Genomic DNA, 17228 nt, shown 5'->3' on the forward strand with positions numbered 1-17228 from the left:
CCTTATTCCCAGTATACAGTGGAGAAAACTGGGGCTCGGGGAGTTGAGTAAATGTCCCCAGTGGTGAGTGGCAGTCCTGAAGGAGCTCCTGCTCTTCCTCAACACCACACTTACCTCCCTTACCTGGGACCACCCACTGAGAACGAGGGGTGCAGGGGATCAGGGACAGAGGACTCAGTCAGGGGAGGTCAGCATCAGCACCGCTGGCTTTTAGTCTGGGAGTTAATGGGTGAGGAGAGCAGAGAGGGCGTCATCATCTCAGAGTCTCTTCCGGACTCTGAAAGTCTAGGTCTGGCTTTGCTGCTCGCGCAGGTGGGGCTGGGGCCCCTCTCTGGCACCCCAGCTCTCCTTCCTCATGCATCAGACTGTGAGTCAGGGTCAGGTAACTTTCCTTCGCCCTCCCAAGTGTGTGCCCTTCAGAGCAGGGCCCGGGTCTCCTTCACTCCAAGCCCTGCTGGGCCCAGAGTACCCAAGGGGCTCTCAGTAACTACTCAAAAAAGAAGGAAGTGGCCGGAGTCAGGGTCCTGCTCCACCACCCCTCCTGTGGGACCCTTCTGAGTGCCCTGACTTCTCTGAACCTCAGTTGCCTCAGCTAGAGTCACACGGAGTCATGACCCTGTTCTGACCATGTCCTAGGGCAAGAGGCGATCACACACACCTGCAGGTGCTTGGCGCAGGGCAGCGGGGTCACCTCCTCACTGGAAATTGCAGCCAAGACCTTTGAAATGCGGGGAGGATGAGGGCGGAGACCTTGCCATCCTCACACCAGACTCCCGCCCCTCTCCCCCAGCCAGGTCCCTCCCTCCCCACTACCCGTCCCCCACCTCCTGCCCGCCCTCCCCCCCAGCAGCCCCGCCCGGTCCCATCCCGGACCGTCTCAGCCCCGAGGCCCGCGGGGACCAGGTGTCCTTCCAAGATGCAGCGGAGTCTCTGGCTCCTCCTCGCTGCGCAGCTGGCAGGTAAGTCGGGGAACCATCCTGCCCGCGGGGCCGAGCAGGCGGTCTGCGCTGGACTCAGGCAGAGCCTGCACCCGTGGAGCTTGGGGAGAGCTGTCCCTGTAGGATGCTGAGCCCAGAGCCCCAGACTGCGGGGACACCCGGGAGGCAGCGCGGCAGCCACACCCCTGGGACCCCGGGAGCCCCAGGACTGAGGCCACCTCTGTACAAAAGCCTGAACCTTGGAGAACGGGACACAGGAAAAGAGGAGGGAGAGGGGAAGGAGGAAGGAGATGGGGAGGAAGAAAAGAGAGGGAGGAGGCCCCGAGAGGAAGGAAAAATGCCCTTGTCCAGGATCTGGCCAGATGTGTCCCCAGGAAGAGGCCAGGGCCCAGTTCTGGCTTTGGTGCCCACCGCTTGGCCCAGGGTTCTGTAGACACAGTTTTATTACTTCTGGGGACGTGTCTGTAGTACAGTCCACCAAATACGAGCCTGCTGCCAGTTCTCAGACAGGTAGGGCAGGGTGCTCCCTCGGGAACCCCTGTTTCCCCAGGATCCCCTGGGGTTGGGTGTCGTGGGCCGGTGGCTCCCGGAAGAAGCAGCGATGGGGTTGGCATGTCGGAGTTAGAATATTGTGGGGAGTCTGTCCCTCTGACCAAGCCCAGTCAGACTGGCTTTTAGGAGAAGCCCCTCCACACTCCTAACTGCCACTAACCTGTGGTCGATTTGCTCTCTTGTCCAAACAGCCCGAAGCTGTGGAGGGTGACCAGGCCTGCCAGCCCCAGCTGGGACCCAGTGAACCCAGCCACAGCTCAGGCAGAAGCTAGTCCGGGCCATTCCAAGCTACCAGCATTATTGCTGATTATTTTAGAAACAGCAGGTCCCTCTGAGAGTGGGATCAGGACTGAGTGAGAGGACCAAGAGAATCACATGAGACCACGGGGTGGCAAGGCCTGGCTCTGGGTCCGGTGGGCAGATGGGGTTCATTCTCCAGGGGCTGAAAAGCAGGTGGGCATGAGAGAGAGATCAGGGTGCTTCTCAGCCAGGAAGTCTTCAGTAACGACTCGGGGGGGGCACGTACACAGAGAACCCAAGGCCCCTTCTGAGCCCTCTGCCTCTGGGGGGATCCCATCTGGGCTTTCATGGAGGGGCCCTGGGAGTCTGTGTATTTGCAGCCCCACTGTGTGCACACGAGTGCATGAGTGACATCCCAGAGAGGATCACGACGGGTTTCCTCGATTCAGGGAGTGGCTCAAAGCTCAGGTTCTGGGTTTAAATCCAGATCCACCGTATAGACGCTGTGTGACCTGGACCAGGTCCTTAACCTTTCTGAGTTCCTCATGTGTAAAATGGGTATAAAATGAGCGTATCTTCTCTGCAGGATTTGGGATTAAATGGGATAAGGCGCATATCGTGTTTGGACAGCTCAGTAAACACTGGTATAATCGATTCTATTACGTCCCCCAAGAGAGCAGTGACCCAAAACAACGAGGAAGCTCTACTCTGCTGAAAAGTACGGGCAAGGTTGTGAACTTGGGCCATCACCTGAGAAAGCCAGCTCCTCTTGGGTGCACGCGCACACACGCACACACTCTGGCCTCCTCTGACCCCCTGGGTCTGTGTTCTCTCCGAGCCTCGATGCCCTTGGGTCTCTGTCCTGGTCTGCAGGGTCTCCCCTGCCCCACAGCTAAAACGAAAGGCTTACCAGTCAGATTCGATTTCTTGGCCTTGGCCGTGAAGGACCCACTCTAACCTTCTCCTTTAAGATTTCGTTTGCTGCCAGAAACAACCCCCGAGGTGTGAGATGCACAGACAGTTTATTTACCCGCGTACAGCGCTTTCCAGTTTGCAGTGCTTCCTCCGTCCGACATTCTAAGTCTCCCATGCAGCAGCATAGGCCGCCCTCCGTTTACGGGGAGGAGACAGGCTCCCTGACTGGCCCGAGGTCCCACAACTGTGCGGCGCACAGGCTGGGTTCAAGGCCGGGTCTGGGAGCTCGGCTCTGGTTCTCCTGAACCATCCCCCACCTCCCAGTGCTTCCCATGTAAGACAAAAATGAACTCCCGCCACTGCTTCTGGGAGTCTGTCCTTCCCCTTGGGAATGGAGATCCAGAGACCAACCGATGGTACCTGAGTTGGGGAGGAATGGGCTATAATTGTGCCTACCAGGGGACAGGGAGTTCCTCTGGCTGGTTGTTGTCACTGTCCAGAAACGGTGGCTGGCCCTCCTATAGGTTGGCCCCACCAGCCACGTGCTCTGCGGGCGATTCCGAGCCCCTCTCCCAGCTCGCCCTGGGCCTCCTCCAGCTGCTCGGAGCCTCTTGAAGGCCTGAGCGTAGAGCGGCAGCAGGACATGGTGAAAGGCAATCCGGCTTTGACTTCACCCTGAAGCCTTGACTTTGACTGCAGGCCACTCACTAGCTGTAAGTGGGACGTTGAACAAGTCATTTCATGCCTCAGTTCTTCATCTGTGTAATGGGAATAAAAATCCCAAAGTAAGTTTGAGGCTTGACTGCGGTAATTTGTGCAGCAAGCCAAGCACATCAGCAGGCAATCCACAGCGGTGCTCTCTGCCTTGTCGCCTTTGTCAGGCTGGCATCGTGACACCTGCCTGGCAGATGGTCTCCTGGGGGGTGGGGTGCTAAGCTCTGAGTCCAGAGGCCACCAGCTGCATTTCATCCAGGCTCTGCAACCAGGCAGGCTCTTTCAGAGCTTCTCCCCTCATACTTGGCTCAGGGTGATTCTGAGGCCCTACAAATGTGGCCAAGAAAACAGGCTGATGGTCTCTGCTCCTCCTGCCTCCCATAGCTCTCGGCGGCAGCTCCGCACTCCTGCAGAACCCTGAGGTCCTGATGGTTCAGACCAACCACAGGGTGATGCTGACCTGCGAGGCCAAAACCTTCCCCACTAACGTGCGCATCTACTGGCTGAGACGGCACCAGGCCCTGAGCGCTGGCAGTCACTACGAGTTCCTGGCCTTCTGGGACCCCACCAAAAAGACTGTGTACGGCAAGGAGGTGACGCCGGAGAAGCTAACTGCGTTTCGAAATTCATCCCGGTACACTCTCAGCCTCCTAAATGTGAAGCCTGCCGACAGTGGCGTCTACTTCTGCATGACCGTCGGGAACCCCGACTTGACCTTTGGGAAGGGAACTCAGCTGAGTGTGGGTAAGGCGCTATAGATGAGCATTGAGCACCCACTGTATGAGCCCCACTTTGCAGGAGGGGAGGGCCGCCCGGAGCAGCAGCACCCTCGCCAGCAGGAGCAAAAAGTAACCCAGGGCCAAGCACGCACAAGTGTTGTTCGTAGTTGTTTTGCTTAATGCTGCCTACCTCCCTGGGAGGCAGGTGCTGTTTGATTCCCATGGGAGGTGGGATGCTCAGAGCATCACTGCTTCCTCTGGTCACAGGGCAGTACCATCCTTCAGCCACACTGGGCCCACCTGAGACTGTGGCTGGATTGCGCCAAGTCCCCAGACCTGACAGTGCTCTCAGAAATGCCTTCGGAGTGTGCACACAGGGAAAGAGGGTCCTTGCTGCCCGGACACACCCAACGAGAGAGCATTTCTAGGGCCGAGGGGCTGGGGGGCAGGTGCCCGCACATTGTGTCTGGGCACCCATGGCTTGAACCCACGCTCAGGGTTGCAGGGAGTGAGGAGGCTGGACCCCAGACCCAGTTGCAAATTCTGCTGCAAATTTACTGTGAGCCTGTGGGCAGGTCACTCCTCTCCCTGGGCCTCAGTTTTCTCATCTGTATCACGGGGCTGCTAATGGCCATCATGACTCCCTCCAGCCCTTAGAAGTGCAGTTCCTCAGGAGTTAAGTCAGCAGGTCCAGTAGAAATATATTTCGAGCCACAGATCTAATTTAAAATTTCCTAATAGCCATGTTCAAAAAAGTCAAACAAGTGAAATTAATTTAAATAATATATTTTATTTAACCCAATTTATCAACGATATTGTTTCCACACATAGTCAGAATAAAAATTATCAATGAAATATTTCACATTTGCTTTTCATAAGCGCTCGATGTGTATCTCACACGTACAGCACCTCCCAAGTCAGGCTGGCCGCATTTTACGTGCTCTGCGGCACACGTGGCCGGTGGCTGCCCTATCGGACGGTGAGGACTGAGCCATCAGGGATGAGAAGGAATCCTCAAAGGCCCACGTCTGGCTTCAGCCCCCTCTCCAGGTTAGCCCAGGGCCAGGCCAACCCCCTGTGGGCCTCCTGCTGTCTTCCTTTCCACACACCTGGGGTCTTCTCAGGCTGGAGGCACTGAGGGTGACAAGGGGACCCCCCCCCCAGGAATCAGGCCACTCAGCACGGAGGTGCAGGCATAGCAGCACTGTTTGAAGACACAGACCAGGGTGACATTTCTGTTACATCTCACCAGCTTAGGGTCTTTAATCTGGGCGTGGGAAGGTGGGGAGCGATCTCTGGACGAGGAACCAGGGCATCCCTGAATGGGTGGGCGTCGACAGATTCTTGTCTTGAAAACTGGGCTTTTTTCTGAGTTTGGGGTTTTGGTTAGGTTTATTGTTTTTGTCTCTATAAGCCCCACACATCCCACTCACGAGATTTCAGGTCTAAGAAAGGTGGATGGGGAAATAAGCAAAACTGGTTTCAGAGGCTTCCCCCCACCCCCACCCCCACCCACTCACTCCTGGCTCTGATCTTTCCAAACCCTTCCCGCTGCACCGCCCGGATTCCCCAGAGCGCACACAGCCATGTCATCTCCCGGGGGATAGGGGTGGCGGTAACCAGAGCCCACCCCTCTGCTGGAAAGTCAGTACATTTTAAAGGAGGGAACCTGGATGGTAGAGAAAGTATTGGGGGGAAGATGAAACTTTCTCAGGCCCAACAAGGTGCCATGGGCTCAAAAGTCCTGCCCCTTTCAAAGAGGAGAGGAGGGGGGAGATTCGAACTGGGTGGTGGGGGATGATATCAGGAAGAACCAAGGGGACCTGAGTCTGGGCAGGAAGACATTAAAATGGAACATGTCTCTGCAGACCCCCTTTCCCCCACAGGACCAGGATCGACAGAGCCCAGCCAGGGCCCCCTCGCAAGCTCACCGCCCCCCGGCTGGGAGAGCTCTGTGCCTCCCTGTGTATGAAGCAGGGCCTGATGACCTGGTGTGCTTAGCTTTCTGTCAAAACCCTTTTGCCCCCAAGGCAACTTGGCACCGTGAGAGACTAGAAAGAGCCTCTGGGCTCAGCTGCCGGCCCTGCCGTTTACCGGCTCTCAAAATTTGGGCAAGTTATTTATTTCAACTCTCTGAGCCTAGGTGTCCTCGGGGAGGAAATGGGGATGATCAGGCTTGTCCCCAGAGCTGTTGGGTTCAATCAGCTCAAGCTGACATGCTTGGCACCGCCACTAGCACGCGGTGGGAGCTTGATAAGGGTTCATTCTGGCTTGCTGGCTCTTGTAGAAACCTCACGGAGCGGGCCAAGTGGGGCACGCTTTCTCCACTTCCCAAAGGCAGCTCAGAGTGTTGAGGGTCCCAGGTGTCCCCTTTTTATATGGAAGATGCTAGACCCAAATGACCAAACGTTGGCTGCCCCTCCCTGTGCCCTTGAGTCAAGAGTTCAACCTCAAGGTGTCACCTGATTCCCTCTCCTACCACTTTGCAGAAAATCATTTCAGTGAAAAGTCTCTCCCCAACCCACAAAGTCAGGAGTTGGATTCAGCGTTCCCCGGTGTCCCCTTAGACCCCATTCCCCAGCACCTCCAAACCTCAGTTGTCTCCCTTTTCCCGGTATGCTTGTCCCACTGCCCTGTCCTCACATGTCAGCGTGCGACACTGGGTTAGAATGCAAGAGAAGAGTGCCCCTGCCTCCAGAAGTCGGGAGAGAAGCTGGAGGTCCCAGCTCAGCATTTTCCACCATGGGTCCTGGGAAGCCAGCTCCTCACCTTGCTGGCATTCACCTTTGAAATTAAAGGTTGGGGCTAGACTAAGGGTCCCTCCAGCTCTGATACTATATAATTTTTTTATGGAGGTGCTGGGGATTGAACCCAGGACCTCATGCATGCTAAGCACAGTATATGATTTTTAAAGACACCTGGCAAGGAAAGAAAATTCCAGTGTACACAACATGCGTGGCACTGTCCATGCAGAAAAAGGGACCCCCTCCCTTCTGTGAACTTCCTTCACTCCCTCAAGGATTGGCAGCTGGGCTGAGGGGCTGGTCGGGCCAAGGGCTCGGGGACTTCAGCTTTGCCGCAAGGTCATCAGCCAGGCGGAGCCTACTGCTCACTTTGCTGGGCACCCTGTTCCCTTTCAGTCTCACAACAACCCCAAGAAGGTGATGGGGTCCGTCTGTTTCTGCAGAGGGGGAAACCGAGGCACAGAAAAGTGATAGGACTTGCCCCAAGTCACACGGTGGTTAATCAGGGGTGCTGGGGCTTTGTTCACAGACGCCAAGCTGACCCCCATCCCTAGGTCCTCAGATACATCTGAGATTTGGGGAAGAAGGTCAAAAGTCCTACCGAACTGTGACCTTCAAGCCCCACAGCAGCCTAGGGAACGCTGATAAGGACTTTTAGCACCTGAATGTGAGATGTGCGGTTTAAGTTTTGTCTCTAAGTCCACCTGCTGTTCATCTGGCTAAGATATGTGTCTTGCCTGCTTTGTAGTTGATGTCCTTCCCACCACTGCCCAGCCCACCAAGAAGACCACCCTCAAGAAGAAAGTGTGCCGGATGCCAAGCCCAGTGACCCGGAAAGGTGAGTTCTCCCACCCCCCTGGCTTCTCAGAAGCACAGCAGACACACCCCTTTCCTTCCTTCCTTCCGAAAGCCCTTCCCAAGTGTGGGCTCCAGCCTGTTTCTCTAACCCTGAGCTGGGGTCCGAAGGGAAGCTGAGTAAGGTGGCCACGTGGCTCAGGGTCTAGTGGGAGATACGCTCACCAATTGTTGAGGGACAAAACTTAACGCAGGAGACAGCCACCAAAAACTTGCACATGAACGTTCCTAGCGGCATTATTCACAATAGCCCAAAAGTAGAAACAACTCAAATTGATGAATGGATTAATGAAATATGGACTGTCCCTACAGTGGAATATTATTTAGCCATAATTAATAATGAAGTACTGATCCATGCTACTACATGGGTGAATCTGGCAAATATTATGCAGTGAAGGAAGCTAGTCACCAAAGACCAAATACTGTATGATCCCCTTGACACAAAATATTTCAGGCTGGGGGTTTGGGGACTGAATGGGGAGTGATGGCTAATGGGCACAGGATTTCTCTGGGGAGATTAAAATGTTCTAAAATTAGATTGTGGTGATGGCTGCACAACTCTGTGACTATAACAAAAACCATTAAATTATACACTTTAATACACAAATTATATCTCAATAAAGCTGTTAACAAGCAAACAAAAAACCCAACCGACAGGACTGGCACTTTAACTTTCCCAGCTTTGACGCCTAACAGAGGACCTAGCATACAGTAGGTGCTTAATATGTGTTTACTAATGAGTGAACCAACTCACCGCTCTGTGCTACAAGCACCAGACACCATAGCTGGAGAACGCACATGCGCGCACACACACACACACACACATACGCTTTCCTTGAACCCATCAGCCAAATATGTTTCTGGAAAAACACTGACCTCTGTCCCTCCGAGGTTACTGGCGACTAACAGAAAGTGCCATCTGCCCCCACCCATAGAACAAACCACACGCAGCCACACTGGGCTGCCTTGTGCTGCTGGCGTGGCTCTGTCTTAAATATGTAAAGTATCAGAAGGAGTCCGGGGAGAGGCATCTACCAGGACCCAGGGGATGGGAGAGGGAGCTGCCCCACACGGTCACAGAACTCGGGTGCAGAAGGGCAAAGTCCTGGGGAACATAAAGGCGGAGACAGAATGATCTCTTATTATAAAGTATTTACTCCCCGCAGCTTTACCTGAAGGATTTCAGGCAGGGTATAAACAAAAAAGGGCAAAAAAGGCAAATATAATTAAGGCACTAAGATGAGGATGCAAAGTCCAGGTCTCTGGGGGAGCAAGCAAACCCAGAGAAACAACAGAGACCCCACAAGTAACCTGGCACCACCGACACCCTACCCCGCCTCCACCACAATGATGTAAACAACCCAGCCACCAAGCCTTCATCCTGGCACTCAATTCTAAGAGAAGTCTGCGGTGTTCACTCTTATGTAAGGCCCACCGAACAGCAGTGACTCCAGTAGCCCTGTATAAATGATGGGAAAATGGTCGAATTTTTTGCCTCCTTTCTGACAGAAACCCTCAGTAAAATCCCAGGGTACCATACAAATCCAACACTAGTAGGTTATTAAGAAAAACCAGATGTGTGTGTGTGAAGGTGACCGAGGTTGTGGGGCAAGGGAAGTAGGTGGAGGTTGTGTTGGGGGTGGGGGCCCAGGGAAGTATAGCCTAGTGGTAAGTCAGCCAGGCCTAGATCTGAATCCCTGTCTACCACTGTTTATACTCTGAGACCTTGGGCAAGTGATTTAGCCTCTCTGAACCTCAGTTTTCTCATCTGTAAAGTGGGGATGTTCACTTGGCTGCAGGGAAGGCAGGATTAAATGAGATAGTTTACACAAAGCACTCAGCTTGGTGGGGCATCCAGATAGAGCTCAAAACTTGTTATCATTAAAAAAAAAAACCCACAGGGCCTCCATGGGGAGGGGCCTGCTCCCCTTGAGGTACCCCTGGGCAGTGCTGGGGGACAATTTCTAAACTGCCGTCTCAGGAGCAGTGTGGTGAGACCAAGAACCCAGGAGACCCTGAGACCCGAGGAAAGTGGGGCCGATGTCACTGGTGTGGCTCTTCCTCACCTTTACTAGAAGCTGCAGCTTTTCCTGGAGTCACATTTTGGGGAGGTGATCACACTTTGCCGAGGACCTGCAGCTGTGTCTCAGCTCCTAGCTCAGCTGTGACCATTCCTCAGGACACCTCCCTGCAAATTATGTACGTGTACATGCAAAGAGAAGGTGCCAAGTTAACAGTGGCAGTTACTTCAGTGAAGGTGCCAGGATGCTGAGGGGCACTCTAACCATATACTTGAACCTTTTACAGTGAAGATACATTCAGCTATTTCTTGTGAAATGAAAGTTTTAAAAAGAAATAATAAAAATCCTATTACCAGGGATGCAAATTGTCTATCTCATTTGAACATAAATAGCTCCTGAGTTGTTTTTTCTTTTTTTTTTTTGGATGTGGGACATGAAATTTTCTATGTGAAATGATCTCAGTGTGTTTAAAGTACCTAGAAAAAAGACTAGAAGGAAATACGCCAACAGCGGCATTCTCTGGGAGGTGAGGCTTCCGGCTGCTTTTCCCGTCTGTATTTATCTGCACGTCTCAGGCGCTGGGGGGGGTGTGTCTTTTCCAGGCCCGTCCTGCGCCCCACTCATCGTCGGCCTGCTGGTGGCCGGCATCCTGGTTCTGCTGGTGTCCTTGGGTGTGGCCATCCACCTCTACTGTAAGTTGTGCCTCCCTGGGCCTTCATGGTGACCCCTTTTGCTGTTGGAGGTGTCCCCGAGGGTCCTTCCTTCTCTAGGGCAGCAGGGCAGGTGGCAGCCTGCCGGGAGTTTGCCCCCCTTAACCCGGTGATTCTTGGCCTGAGGCCAGGCTGCAGGGATCAGAGACCACCCTGTCTCTGGAGTCAGACAAACCTGGATTTGAATCTGACTCTGCTGATTTCTGATCTAGTGACCTTGGGCACATGCCCTGGCCCTTCTGAGCCTCAGCTGCCTCACCAGGGCAACCATGTTACCCTCCTCCCAGGGTTGCTTTTACAAACTCCTGCCCAAGTGCCCGGCTCGGGGCGTGTGCTCAGTACGCAGGAAGGCCGTGAGCAGTGGAAGCGGTGCACAGAGATTGTGGTGGAGGTTGGGTCATGTTCCCAGAAGCTAGGAATCCTCCCGTTGAGGCTGTAGGGAAAGTCAGAGATGGCTTCCGCTCTCGGCCACTCCAAAGGTGGGATCACCACCTTCTACGGGCCCGCAGGGGAGCTGCCGGGGAGGCCCGCACAGCTGGCCAAGAGCCCACAGCCCCGGGCTCTACCCCTAACTCCTCTGCTCACCTGTGCCACCTTGAGTAAGTCACTTGCCCTCTCTGGGCTTCAATAAAATGGGAGGGGGTGGCCCGCAGGGGCATGGACTAGATCAGTGTCTGTTTTATAGGTCACAGACCCCTTTCTACATATGATGACAATGATGGACCCTCTCCAAAGAGAAATGTACCATGTACATATTTTTGCATACAATTCCTACCCAGAAAGGGATCCACTTACTCCATTCTTCTTTTATTTTCATTTTAATTTTTTTAATAATTCAGCATTTATTTTATTTTAATTTTAAAAAAAATTTTTAAATAATTCAGCACTTACTCCATTCTAAGAACCACTAGCGCTCAGTGGTCTGCAAACTTTTTGATCAGGACCTCATCAGTTAAAAAAAATTTTTTTAATTATAAATGCTAACTGCAATTAGCTGTATTGATTTATTTTATAGATTATGTATGTGCATATTTAATATATAATTACAAATATATTTATACTAATAAATTATTAACATTTATGTTAGCTGTGTTTACTTAACGTACTATGTATGCTTTCAACATGCTTCAAAAATAAAAGGTAATAGGATGAGACAAACATGTATGTAAATAATCTGTAAATATTATGAATGTTAAATCTGTAAATGATTATAAATAAATAAATATGGAAATACGTAAATAGACACACGCGCATTTCCTTCCTGCGTTCCAAGGGGAAACCTTACACATCCCCAGAACACACGTGCTCTGGTTTGAGACCGCCTGTCTGTTCAGCCTCTTTTTCCTGACCTGCTGTGAAGGGCACAATGACACGTGTAAGGACACACAGACTGCCACTTCCTAGTGGCATGGCTTTGGGCAAGTTAGTAACACACTCTCTCTGTGCCTCCGCTTCCCACGCATTGGTTTGCCATGACCATTAAGGGAGTTAAAACCCACGAGGTGTTGGGAGCAGAGCCCGGCACCGAGGAAGTGGTCCGAGATGCCAGCTGCCCCTCTCATCGCCCTCCTCACTGTCTGGGCCTGGGGGTCAACAGCTCACAGCCCATGCCAACCAGTGTTGTTGTGTTCTTTTCCAGGCCTGTGGAGGAGAGCCCGGCTGCGCCTCCTGAAACAGTAAGTGGCTGGGGCCTCGGAGAGGGGCCCGTGCTGCAGGCCTGGGTGTGGCCCTGGCCTCCTTAGCGCTGGCAGCTTCCAACTGCAAGAAACCCCAGCCAGATGTCGCCTTCAAAACATCAGACACTATAAATAGATGGGATGATGGAGTTCAGGCAGAGAGAGAACTTAAGCAAACAAAAATACTGATTAGTCGTTTAAGTGTATGTCGAGGATGGTAAGATTTAGCTCTTAGCTTTTCCGAAGATAACAACCCTTTTTCTAAAAAAATTTTTTTATTGAAGTATAGTTGATTTACAGTGTTATCTAAGTTTCACGTGTAGAGCAAAGTGATTCACATATATCTGTATATGTGTGTGTGTATATATTCTTTTTCAGATTCTTTTCCATTATAGGTTATTATAAGATATCGGATAAACCATCCAATCTTGCCTGCATAAATCCAGTTGGATATCCCAAACTCTTTCCCACCCCCTAGTTCATTTGACTTGGTCCTGCATTTTTACAGACAAGTGGAAAGACTTGCCCAAAGCCCTTAGAGAAGTAAAGAGCAGAATCGAATTTGAGGACAAGTAGCTTCACCCCAAGGCCAGCTTCCCCGCTGGTGTGGGGTTCTGGGCATGACCCACCTGGGTCCCAGGAGTTTGCACACCCACCTGCTGAGCCACATAAACACAGGACCTAAAAAGCTCACCCTTTAGGCCCACGGAGCAGTGTGGGCTCCGGCTGTGAGAGGCCAGGGTTTAGGGGCTCCTGGACCCCTGCTGGGCCATGGACAGTGTTCTCAGATAGCTTTTTCTTTCTCAAAATAGAGATGGTTTCATATTTACCTAACTCCTTCATTACAACCCCCTCCATCTAGAGGTGTTTGGGAAAAAACAGAAAGCCCCCGCCTCTGGACTGACGATCAAGAACTCTGGGCCCTTCGCGAGGCAGATCTAGGTTTGAATCCTATCTGCTGCTCACCCACCCTGTGACTGTAGGCGAGTCACTGCACCTCTCTGAGCCTCTGGCTCCTCATCTGTAAAATGGGATAACAGTACCAACCACATGGCTATTGTAAGGAAATATCTTCCAAGTGCTCAGCTGCTGGTCCCTTGGAGTCAAAGTGCCAGCTCATGTCACTTAGGAAAATCGACCCTAAGAGAAGCCAAAGCTTTTCTTGTTGAATCATAAGTGACATATAATATTGTATTTGTTTCAGGTGTACAACACAATTTTTTTTTTTTTTAGTAAAAGCAGATTTATTCAGAGATACAATTCCATGGATAGAGTGCAGGCCATCTTAAAAGGCAAAAGAAAGGCCACAAAGTGTATTTTTAAATACTCTGAAATTACACATTTTCATATATACTCTCTACTCTGTGTGCTCTGTGTTATTATACACATTACGTTTGTATATATAGTTGTATAAACATGCCTGCTGTGTTTAAGGGGTAATTTTCAATGATAATTTTGGTTGTGTGCAATTTTCACTTTATGTGCTGGATTTAGAAACAGCCCCATACTTAAGAGACAGCAACTTAACGGTTTTTGTCTGACCCTAGGCTTCCGGAAGGTTCTGTTCAGAACCTTCCTCGTGGTGACCTTATACGGGGAGTGACCCCCTCTCATGGTACACGTGGCCTGTGATTCTGCCTCCCACTCACCCCTTCGCTGTAACTTGTTCCCCAGGGATTTGATGCCGGTTTGGGAGGAGGTCGTGCAGAGCAGCAGGGCCTCGTGCTTTGGTGAACCCAGGGCGTCTGAGGATCAGTGCAGGCGAGGAAGGGGCTGGGGTGGGCGTGGGTGGGCCTTTAGCCCCCTCACCATCTTCTTTCCGAACAGCTTTGCTTTCATCTTTTGTCTGTTGTTTCACTTACCTGTAAGATGTTGTTGAACAAAAGTTTTTGTGGCTATAAAGTCTTAAAACCACCTCTGGTTTTACTCTCATAATCCAGGTTTAGACGAAATGGTCTCTGGGCTTCACAGACCGGCTGTTCCAAACTCAAGTTGCAGTTTGGAGCAGACAATCCTCAACCTCTAACTGACCTTAGACAATCCTCCCACCGGCAGGCCGCCTGCCTCCAGCCCCTTGGTGTGCATGGATGGAGAGCTCATCTTAGAAGGGACCGCAGGAAGTGACACTATGCAAAGCTAGCGCTCTTAAGGCTGTGTTTTTTGAGCTCTTTAATCTTTTCTAATGATGAAGATGCACTCTGAAAACATCCTAACACAAGCGCTTGGCCCCGGGCTACTTACTTGGAATGCAGTCTTGCATCCGTTTATCTCTGTTACAGGAAATTCAATAGCGTTGCCCTGAAAATAAGTGGTTTCACAACTTACTGTTGTTTTCAGGTTTTATAAGTGAGCAAAGAATGTGCTTTTGGTGTCCTGCTACAAAAATACACCGGTCAGTGATGAGCGAGATCTGGAAAAATGAGACAGAAAGGACACACTCAACCATGGAAATTCCCCTGACCTGCCGAAGCTGCCTGCTTTTAACTACTGCAAGTTCTTTCTGTGAGCCTCGTGCATGGGAGCAACTTGTGATGGGGTCATTGGGAGTCTCAGAGAGAAGGCTTCAGAACCGCAGGGCACTTTCTGCAACCCGGAAGGCACACTGGAGGACTGAGTGAGAAATGCCACCGGTGACACCACTTCCGGCTCCTGTACTCACCCTGGGTTGGGCTGGGAACTTCACTATTGGCCGTCCAGCCACCAGCCTACTGTGCCCTGGTAGGGCAGTGACACTGAGGCCTGAGTCTCTCGAGGGGATGGTGCTGGGATGGGTCCCCTTGGTCTTCCCAGGCTGGGGCTGACCCTCCTCACAGAAAGCCCCAGAGAGCAGATCCAGATTGGAAGTGGCACTTCTGAGAGGGGCTGACCTGACCCCCCTGGTCACTTCGGTTTCTGAGCATCTCCTCTGGGGCTGGGAACTTGTGGTTTCGGGGGTCAGGAGGCCACTTGATCTCCCACTAGGACGTGCCTCAGCTTTCACTTCTGCCCTCCCATGGCTTGTATATTTTGACCCTTACTCTCTGTTCCTTTCATGAAAATACCTTGGTTGTAAAAATAAAGTCTTGAGTCAAAGATGCAGATGGCTCCTGCGATGTAAACGCACAAAAGCTCATCTATACAGCAAAGCTGCTGATGCTCAGCTAAAAAGAAATAATGAGGTTAAAAGGAGTCTGTCTTCATTTTGCCTCGAGCTCCTCATTTGCCCCCAAAACATACCATAGTCCACATTGTCGGTATAGAGAAGGCCTGGGGAGGTTGGGAGCACCCCGGGCACCCAGAGCCAGAGAGCAGGTGCCTCGGGGGCCACCCTCCTCTGCCCCACTCCCATCCTGCCTTCACCAGCACCTGTTAATTTCTACTGAGCGTGGAAACCCAGGGACTCCTGGCCACAGGGCGGGCGACCCTGCACCAAACAGGAGGCGAGAGACATCAGGCTCCCTGTTGTATGTCCGTGCATTTCTTACTGTCTCTTAGTTTCCATAGAGAAGGAAAAGGCCAGGAGAAAATGCTGTGGAGTGGAGGAGTTATAAAAGCCCCTGGATCTTATCTTAACTCCTCAGCCTGGGCTTGAGCAGGTAAAGAGCTATTGAGCCAAGAAAGAATTCAATCTTTGGCTGCATTAACAGAAGCACCGAGCCTGAGCCCGGGTCAAAGGAGAAGAGAGTCCCCGCCTGCTTTTCCTGGCCAGCCCAGGGCTGGGAGGTGCGATTTAAGAAGGAATGGCAAACCAGGCGAGGCCACAGAAGGGCCAGTGTGACCCGCTCCCGGCATCTGAGACGCTCCCTGTGGAGTCGGGGCGCAGCAGAACTGGGTCTGCTGGGTGGGAGATAGAAGGGGGTGGATGCAGAAAGTGCTGGAGAGAAACAAAAGCCTTCCACGCACCCGCTGTACGGACCACAGGACAGGCTGCCTTGTGAGGCTGCAGGGTCGGGGGAAAAGGGCCGGGTTAGGCTGGACCAGACTCCTCCAGGGTTCGCTTTGCTCTGAGATGACCCATTTAATAAGAGACCATGGCCCAAGCGTGCAGCCTGCCCTCCCTGAAGGCTCACACCCTGTCCACAGAGGAAGTAAGAACAGGCCTCAAGGCCCCTCGTCCCACTGCAGGCTCTGCTGTTTAAGAGCATCTCCCTGCTGCTGTCTTGGTGACCGTGTTTGCTTGTTTGCAGGTTGGCATGGGATGAGGCTGAGGGGCCAGGGCGGGTGGGGGTTGCTCCTCTGTCTGTTTTCTGTGCAGCAGACACCTGCCAAGGCAGGTCTGCCCGGGGAGCCTGCGTGAGCTTGGCTGCCAGCGGCAGGGGCTGCGGTGAGGAGGTCTGCACTCAGCACCTGACTTTTGTTTTGAAGAAGAAACTGAGCATTGACTACTTTCTGGAGCACCATTACGGCAAAATATAAAACAAAAATTTTTTTTTCTTAATTTAGCTATCTTTTGACGAGAAATTTCACTTGGCGTGTCTCTTAAAGAAGCACATCTCAGCATGACATGCACAAAGAAACATGAATCAGATTGTTCCTCAGAGCACTGCTTATTAGCTGAAAATTGGGGATAATCCAAATGTCCCTCAGAAGGAATCAGTTAGATCAATGTAAGGAACCCCGTGCAGCTGTTCAGGCGTGTGCTAGACCCCTAACGCCAGCATCAAATGATGGCCACCACATCTGCGAGTCTTTTAACATTCATATTGAATATTCTCTTTTTTTTTCATTTTTCAGTTTTATTAGGTAGAATTGTTACAATTTGACTGCACATATACAATATATTGCATATAAATACATATACACAATGTACTGCACATGTATTTTTTAATTTACATATATGTACTATTCATTGTTCCTAAAACGTTTGGAGCTTTAGCTTTTTAGGGGGGTAATTAGGTCTACTTACTTAGTTTTAAATTAACCTTTCTTTTAGCGAAGGTACTGGGGATTGAACCCAGGACCTTGTGCATGCTAAGCATGTGCTCTACCACTGAGCTACACCTTCCCCCAAGCTTTAGCTTTTTAAACTTACACAGTTATCAAAGGAATAAAGCCAACCACAAAATTAGAATTAATTCAAAGAGATACATACACCCCGCTATTAACAGCAGCATTATTTAGAAGTGCCAAGATATGGAAGCATCCTCAGTGCACATCAATAGATG

General features: G+C 51.5%; 1 protein-coding gene across 1 annotated transcript; it reads left to right on the forward strand.

The window, feature by feature from the left end:
• The first annotated feature begins 897 nt into the window (after window positions 1–897).
• Window positions 898–15100, forward strand: CD8B (CD8 subunit beta). The gene is made up of 6 exons (XM_006203813.4): window positions 898–959; window positions 3744–4103; window positions 7571–7660; window positions 10301–10390; window positions 12048–12084; window positions 14422–15100. Exons 1-6 carry the CDS (start codon window positions 917–919, stop codon window positions 14432–14434), a joined length of 633 nt encoding a protein of 210 aa, XP_006203875.1. The 5' UTR covers window positions 898–916; the 3' UTR covers window positions 14435–15100.
• The last annotated feature ends 2128 nt before the right edge of the window (window positions 15101–17228 follow it).

The sequence above is a fragment of the Vicugna pacos genome, chromosome 28, assembly GCF_048564905.1.
Source record: "Vicugna pacos chromosome 28, VicPac4, whole genome shotgun sequence".
NCBI classification, from domain to species: Eukaryota; Metazoa; Chordata; class Mammalia; order Artiodactyla; family Camelidae; genus Vicugna; species Vicugna pacos.

Bases quoted from the DNA above. Each gene is read 5' to 3' on its own strand.
- CD8B (XM_006203813.4), top strand. From the start codon at position 917: ATGCAGCGGAGTCTCTGGCTCCTCCTCGCTGCGCAGCTGGCAG. The intron at 4,104-7,570 runs GTAAGGCGCTAT...CCTGCTTTGTAG, and splicing joins GGGAACTCAGCTGAGTGTGG to TTGATGTCCTTCCCACCACT. The intron at 7,661-10,300 runs GTGAGTTCTCCC...TGTCTTTTCCAG, and splicing joins AAGCCCAGTGACCCGGAAAG to GCCCGTCCTGCGCCCCACTC.